Source organism: Bos indicus, chromosome 3 (genome assembly GCF_029378745.1).
Source record: "Bos indicus isolate NIAB-ARS_2022 breed Sahiwal x Tharparkar chromosome 3, NIAB-ARS_B.indTharparkar_mat_pri_1.0, whole genome shotgun sequence".
Taxonomy (NCBI): Eukaryota; Metazoa; Chordata; class Mammalia; order Artiodactyla; family Bovidae; genus Bos; species Bos indicus.
Window position 1 is genome coordinate 108,584,022 of NC_091762.1, and position 7,512 is coordinate 108,591,533.

Below are 7,512 nucleotides of genomic sequence, written 5' to 3' on the forward strand. Positions count from 1 at the left end.
TGGAGAGACGACGAGAAAGCCGCCGCTCCACCTGAGACGGGTACGGCCAAGAGGGCTGAGTTCTAAGTCTCACTGTCGGAGTAGGCAAGTGCCAAGGTTGGCCACGTGCAGAGGCCACCTGGGCTGTACTGCCTTCATTGTCCAGCCTGGAGCCTGGCTGTCAGACCTGAGGTGCTGCACAACACGGGGGCAGTGGTGTGACTTCTGACAGATAAGTAGGTGGTGCTAAGGGGCGGGGGTGTGGCTTCCTTCACTCAGGAAACTAGCTTTTTATTACAAAGGGCTTATGATGGGGTCGTTAGTGCTTGCCGAGACCCACGTGGAAATTATCACTTCTTTGGCGCAATAATGCCTTCCAGTTGGGCCTGAAAACCAGAAACAAACTCCATTAATATTTGAAACATGCAGCCTAACACAAACAGCTGAGAGGTGACAAAAGTCTCCTGGAAGAATGATCCAGATGCTGCCACTCCAATGATTTTTTCCCTTCATTCCCAACTCCATGTTTTCTAGATTAGCTGGTTTCTGGCTTGGCATTCAGTCTTGCTGCATTAGGAGAAATCAGAGCTGGCCTGCTTTCCATACAATAGCTGCTCAGTGTATAAGGCATTGAAAAGGAAATTGAATAAAAGTTGTTGAAATAGTGGTTTTTTCACGGCTCACATTTCAGGCCTGAATACTTCTGCTAAGTTAAACATTTGGCTCTCTCATTTGGGAGCCTGGGAGCTCTGTGCTGGGACAAGAGGTTTGGGAAACAGCAAATTTTCAGCCACTGAGACAACTTGACACCCAATTAGAGAAAATTGCTACTGGTGAGTAGGGAGCTGTCCATCTTGTATGTAAAGCGTCAGACACTTGGGAGTTACTTACTCTGCTCCTGTGGCAGCCGGTAAAATAATTCACTATCATGGTGTGTGGACAGACCTTTAAGTAGGTCTGTCCTGGGGACTGCAAACAATGCTTTATTTGGAGTGCAGCTTTGAGCCAATAAAAATAACTCACTTCTAAAGAGTCCTTCGCCCGAGGGATAACAAGGTTGCTTGTAAATGTTAGAAAGATGCCAAGGTATGCTGCTTTGCTCTTGCCGCCAATACCATAGGAGGCACTGGGGAACTTGGGCTTATGATGAAAGAATATGGCAGATAAGGGAGGCAGCCCCAGAGACTGCTAAGTAAACAGATTCACATCTGGCTGCGAAAGTTTGTTTTGTTCAACTTGCCAAGGAGAAAATCTGTCATCCTCCACTAGCAATTAACACAAGCCCTTCTTTATCTCAAAGGCTTGGCCTTCTTGGCTTGTAGCACCCACAAGCCTGCCAATCATAAGAATGTAAGCTTCTGTGAAACTAGGGAGGAGAGGGAGATACATCCAGGGGCCCCTCCGAGCCAGGGCCATGGGAGACGGACACTGTACACCAATAGGCCGTATGTCTAGAGCAGTGGTTCTCAAACTTGAGCGAGGATCAGAATCGCCTGGAGACCCGGTTAGACTGGCTTGCTGGCCCCCAACCCCAAAGTTTCTGATTGGGCAGCTCTGGACCGGGCCCAGCGATTTGTATTTCTAAAAGCTGTGGTGATGAGGATGATGCTGTCTGGAGCCCAACTTCTGAGAACCTCTGGACCAGACAGACGGCCTGGAGTTTGAGAGGCCTGGCCCCCTGCCCAGCCCTTTTTACTAAGTCCCCCTCCCTCCCTTCAGCTCAGTCGGACTAAAGTATACTGTCAGCAAAAGGGCTTTGATGAAAAACACCTACAGCTGAGTTCCTCTGATCATGCACCAGAAGAAGTTTCCTCATTTGAATTGGTTCTTCCCTCTTAAAGGGCCTTCCCTTACCCCCCGCCCCCACAAATGCAGTGCCTCTTTCTAGGCAACTGCAATAGGAAAGCACACCCCGAAAGCCCACTGGAGAGACCTGGACCCCTCTGAGGAGGCTCCGAAATGCCAGCTGCCACAGAACAGAAGTCCCACCTTTGACGCACCAACCTCTCCCAGAAGATAGGCAACTTTTACCCAAAGGGAAACAAAAATCCACTGGAGAGCCAGGCTGAGGAGTCATGGGGGTTCAGAGTTGAGAACAGAACCTGTCTCCAAAACCAGGACAGAGAATCTGATCCCTCACCTCTCCCCGAAAGAGTCAGCTTCCTTGACTCCTTAGCAGTACTGAAAGTCAGTGTAGGACAAAATGCTTGGGCTGCTCTGCTTGGCTGGCAGGGCCTGGGGCTGGGGCTGGGGCTGGGGGTGCCCACCTGGGCCGGCGCAGCGATTACCTTGAGCTGCTGATTCGTCCGCTTCAGGAACTGTATCTCCTCGTTGTGCTTCTTCTCCTCCACCTGTCTCCTCTCGCTCTCCCGCTTCTCAACGGCCTCACATTTTGCCTTCTGCTCGTTCACTTGCCTCTCCAGATCTCGCTTTTCCGTTTCTAACTCTGCAATCTGCGGACAGAAACCCCAGTCATCCTGCGACGTCGCCAAGCGGATGGGGCGGTGTGAGTCCCTGGGTGGAGGGGACTTGGGACTCAGCTGCCCGACCCAAGGCATTGCCAGGGTATGTACTGCCACCCAGTGGGAGGCCAGTGACTGGCAGGGCTTGTCCAAGGAGAGACAGTTCCGTCACCCCAGGACCGGCCATGACACTGAACTAAACAGTCCTCGCTGAGGTGATGGGAGAGCACCCTCGAAGGCCACAGTTGGGTGCTGGCGTGACAGGCTGTGGCCCTGAGGTGGACAGAAGACTCGCAGAGGCTTGGAGGCTCCTGGTGAACCCACTCACTTTCCTCTCCATGTCTGACTTCCCCTGCTCGGCCTGCAGTGCCTTCCTCATGCCGAACGCCACGCTGCTCTCATACAGGGTCTGGTAGGCGGCGATGGTCATGCGGATCTCGTCCCGCACCCGCAGCAGCAGCAGCCCCCGCTCTGCACAGTTGATGGTGACCTCGCGGATCAGCTCATCTGCCAAGGTGCACACAGCGAGGTCGAGGTCAGAGAAAGCAGGCGGGAGGGAAACCGCTTTCCTACCAGGAAGGGCAGTAGGGTGTGTCCTCCTCACTTGAAGGCAGGCAGGTCTCAGGGGCCCTGTCAGGACTTCTCTGAACTCGGCACTTGGGAGTACAGGCCATCAGCAAGCCTGGCTTAGCCAGGGCAAATGGAGACAAGAGCTTGGTGTGTCTACAGCCTGGGGGCCCTTCTGGTCCACTGTTAGGCAGAAACTGGGTGCTATTCAAAGCAATCTGACTTTTTCAATATAAAGATGGTGGCTGTTTTAAAGCAGCTGGGAAATCCTCTGTGCCCCCTTGGCTGGACTGGTTTGGGGCTGGAAACATCTCCTCCATAAATGCTGACAGGGAGCACAAGCCAGAATCACCCTCAAACTGAAGGGAACCTGCCAGCCCCTGGGCAGCAGCCAGTGGGCCCACTCACGTGGGCCAGTGAGACTGGACTGAGGGCCAGTCATCTGACACCAGCATCCAAGGAGGGAGATCTCAAATCCCTGGGTCTGGGGACTTCCCTGGTGGTCCAGTGGTTAAGACTCCATGCTCCCAATGCAGAGAGCCTGGGTTCGATCCTTGGTTGGGGAACTAAGATCCCACATGCCACAGGTATGGGCTATAAAAACAAAAAGGCCCTGTGTCTGTTGAGTCACAACAAATCACCCTGAAATACTTTTCTGGACCAAGGCCTGATGTTGATAGATGGATATAAATATAGAACATGAAGTTTTTCAGATTGAAAAATTAATCTATATTTATTATAGAAACCTTTGAAAAAAACCAAATGGAAGGGGTCCCATGGAGGTGGGAAGTTCTCATCTTACTCTAAGCAGCTGCTGAGGGGTGAGGAACCAAGTCATCAGGAACACGGTGACTGACAAGGTGGGGACTGGTAGGAGAGACGGGCGGAGGGGAAGACACAGTTAGCAGTTCCTGGGTGGGGTAGGTGGGGGGAGACAGGCGTTCCAGGATGGGATGGGCTCAGCTCAGGGGGACTCAGGGCCTGGGTTCTACTGAAGGGAAGGGGAAGGAGGCAGTAGAGGAGGCAGTAGCCTCCCTCTCTGACCACTCACCGAAACACTGTGAGTACAGCTCCCGGCGCACTGGGCAGATGCCGGTCTCCCGGGCCTGCCGCTGCTGCAGCTTCAGGTCCAGCTGCTCCTGGAGGTGCACCACGTCCATCCTGGTGCTGGGCGTGCTGGACACCTGCTGGATCCATAGCTGCGTGTCCTCCACCCACTCCCTGTGGGACGGACACAGCCAGGCTGAGCCAGCCCCATCCACCACACAAGGTCCTCAGAACCTGAGCAGAGGTGGCCCTTGGCACTCTCTGCCTGAGAGGAGGGAGGAGCAGCTCTGTCCCCGACCCACCAGAATCCCCCATCTCTCTCTTCCTTGAAGAGTGTGTGGCTGCAAAGCCACACCCACGGTGCCACCTCCATAGGGCCCCTACCTTGGGGCTGGGCAGTCTTCATTCTCCCACGATCCTCTGTGAAGTCATCACCCACATTCCAGATCACCCACTCCTAACATGCTGAGCACAGATTTATGGTGGATGTTGCTTGATCTGAATGGGAGGCCCAGCGGCAATACCCACTGACTTGGAGGGTAGGAGACACAGGAGACCATAAGCCTTGTGTCAACAGAAAGAGGTGAAGATATGTATTGGCGGCGGGGGAGTGTACCTATATGGATGCCCATAGTGAACCTTGTTTCAGAGACACAACGAGGTTCTGGAATCACAAGGGGCAGTCTGAGGGCAGAGCCACCTTGACGGAGAGGATTCCATGCGTTGTTGAGAGGGAAGCAAGTGAAAATCACCCTCAAAACTTCTATCACCTTATTACATAAAAATAGTTGAAAAGGATGTTAGTGATCAATGTGGCTGTGGAAGAAAGCATCAGGGTAAGAAGAAGGGAGCTCTCCTTTTCTAAAGGAGTCTGCAGAAGTTTCCTTGAGGAGAGGACATTTGAGCAAGATTTGACTGTGGTGTTGGAGAAGATTCTTAAGAGTCCCTTGGACTGCAGGGAAATCCAACCAGTCCATCCTAAAGGAGATGAGTCCTGGGTGTTCACTGGAAGGTCTGATGTTGAAGCTGAAACTCCAATACTTTGGCCACCTCACAAGAAGAGTTGACTCACTGGAAAAGACGCTGATGCTGGGAGGGATTGGGGGCAGGAGGAGAAGGGGACGACAGAGGATGAGATGTCTGGATGGCATCACCGACTCGATGGACATGAGTTTGGGTGGGCTCCGGGAGTTGGTGATGGACAGGGAGGTCTGGCGTGCTGCAGCTCATGGGGTTGCAAAGAGTCAGACATGACTGAGTGATTGAACTGAACTGAGTGAAGGAACAAGGGAATCGGGAGGATATCAGGGGAAGAGGATCCCTGGTGGTGAGAAGGTCCTATGGTGGCAAAGTCACTGATGTGCTTCAGATACAGCAAGCAGAGGCCCTCGTGGCATTAGCCCCGTGAACTAGGAAGAGAATAACCAGAGAGAAGATCCCGGATACCTCAGGGGCCAGGTCCTGCCACGTCTTCTGGGTTGTTGTAAGGACTTTGAATTTTAGTCTGAGCGAGATGGGATGCCATTAGAGTTTCTGTAAGAAGACTCGCACAATCTGACTTTGATTTGGGGGTTGTGTGGGGAATAGATTGTAGGAGCAGAGAGCGGAAGCAGAGTTTTCAGCTGGGAGGCCATCACAGTAGTGCGGTGACAGTCACTAGGAATAAGACAGTGGGAGCAGAGTGAAAAGCGGTGAGATTTGGAAAGTAATTTGAAGGCTGAGGCAAAAGGAGAAAGGGGTGGCAGAAGATAAGATGGTTAGATGGCATCACTGACTCAATGGACATGAATCTGAGCAAACTCTGGGAGACAGTGGAGGACAGAGGAGCCTGGTGTGCTACAGTCCATGAGGTTACAAAGAATCAGATACGACTTAGTGACTGAAAACAAGAACAATGGAGACAAGAGAATGTGAGCATTCCCAGACATGTGATGGGAGAGATCAAAGGGAATGAAAAGTGGCCTGAGACCCTAGTGGAAAGAAGACTGAGAATGAGCTGGTTAGGGGAAGAAAGACATTGTGATTTAATTTGAACATGTTGAGTTTGAGATGTTTCTTGGACATCTTCATGAAGGTAATGAGTAAGTAGTAGAATATATACCTTTGGAGTTTAGGGGAGAGGACAGGGGTGCAAAAAGACCCATGGCAACCATTAGTATACAGATATTTAAAGCCACGAAGGAGCCTGGGTGAGAGAGCACTCAGGAAATGATGGCGAATAGAGAACAGGTCTCCCTGGACCCTCCCAGGATCTAGCCTCTGCAAGTTCTAGAGAAACTCTGGGATGCTGGGAAGAAATCTCAGTCAGAAACAGAGTCAGGGTGCCTCCTCTCACATTCCCAAGTTCCGGGAAGCAAAAGCCTGGGCCTCCTCCTAGCCACTGCTTGTTTACCTTGGGGGCAGGATGGCATTCAAGATTTCTTCTGCTTGCTTTGTAGGATCTGGGACACAGGAAGTTGAGGGGAGCTTGGTCTTGGGTGGCTGTGGGACGGGACCTGAGGGTCCAGGCTGCTGGGGGCTGACTTTCAGCGGCCGAGCCTGAGAGGGAGGGACAAGTTGGGGCAGGAGGCGACTCAGACACTCAGCTCCACACTCCCTGGGCCCCTGGATTGCTCCAGGTTTCCCGCACATCCCTCCCCTATCCCCAACTCACTTTTCCCCATCTGTCCCCTCAGCAGAAGTTATGTTTCAGAACTGAAGGAGGCCATGTAGCATCTCTGGTTCCACCCAACCCAATGCTTGCATCTCCTTGAACAGATGTTTCTGGCCCAGCTGCTCAGGCCTCTACTCTAGTGATGGGGCATCACTATCAGATCTATTCTGGGACCCTGGGACCCTAAAAAGACTTGTCACATCGCCCTGTGACTTTCTTCCCCATACTAATCTGCTCTTTGGGATCACCCAGCATTTGGTCTTCTCTCTCTCTCCTCAGGTCCCAGTCCTTTACTCCCAGTGACTTCAGCCTCTGCCCTTGGGGACTCCCGACCTTCAGGGCAGCCCCTGTCTTACCCCAGCGGAGCTTCGTGCTCCCCCACCCTCTGAGACTCGTCCTTACTTTGGGGCTCCGTTTCTCAGTGTTCCGGCTCACCAACACCGGGGTGTCATACTTAAGCAGAGAGTCCGCTGGGGGAATCATGGTGGCGGCGGGAGAGGCAACCCAGCAGACGCCCTCCAGTCAGGGCCTTGTTTGCCGTCGCCATGGAAACCTCCGCTCCGCCCTCATGGCCTGGGCGGGGCTTCGGGGTGAGGCCAGCAGCGCGCGAGTTCAAACTCAGCCTTCGCAGGAAGTTTTCCAGTGCTTATCAGACCACCGCTCAACAGGTCGCCTCGGTACTCTTGGAAGCAGGGAGAAAAACATCAGTTCTGAATCCCTGTGCTGCGTCTAGCTCGCAATTTGAATTAGATGCTTGCCATCTTCGTTGACCCTCCATTTTGTCATCTGCAAAATGGGGAGTCT

At 52.8% G+C, this 7,512-nt stretch overlaps 1 protein-coding gene across 1 annotated transcript; it reads right to left on the reverse strand.

Annotated features, from left to right (window-relative positions):
• Nucleotides 1-249: 249 nt before the first annotated feature.
• Nucleotides 250-7,262, reverse strand: DNALI1 (dynein axonemal light intermediate chain 1). The gene is made up of 6 exons (XM_019957813.2): nt 7,111-7,262; nt 6,448-6,593; nt 4,060-4,229; nt 2,770-2,948; nt 2,268-2,432; nt 250-365 (listed from the first exon to the last, which is right to left on the reverse strand). Exons 1-6 carry the CDS (start codon nt 7,189-7,191, stop codon nt 330-332), a joined length of 777 nt encoding a protein of 258 aa, XP_019813372.1. The 5' UTR covers nt 7,192-7,262; the 3' UTR covers nt 250-329.
• Between the last annotated feature and the right edge of the window lie 250 nt (nt 7,263-7,512).

Coding starts and splice junctions, on each gene's coding strand:
- DNALI1 (XM_019957813.2), bottom strand. CDS start 7,191: ATGATTCCCCCAGCGGACTCTCTGCTTAAGTATGACACCCCGGTGTTG. Junction 4,230..6,447: donor AATGCCATCCTGCCCCCAAG/GTAAACAAGCAG, acceptor TCCGTCCCACAG/GGAGTGGGTGGAGGACACGC. Junction 2,949..4,059: donor GCTGTACTCACAGTGTTTCG/GTGAGTGGTCAG, acceptor GCACCTTGGCAG/ATGAGCTGATCCGCGAGGTC.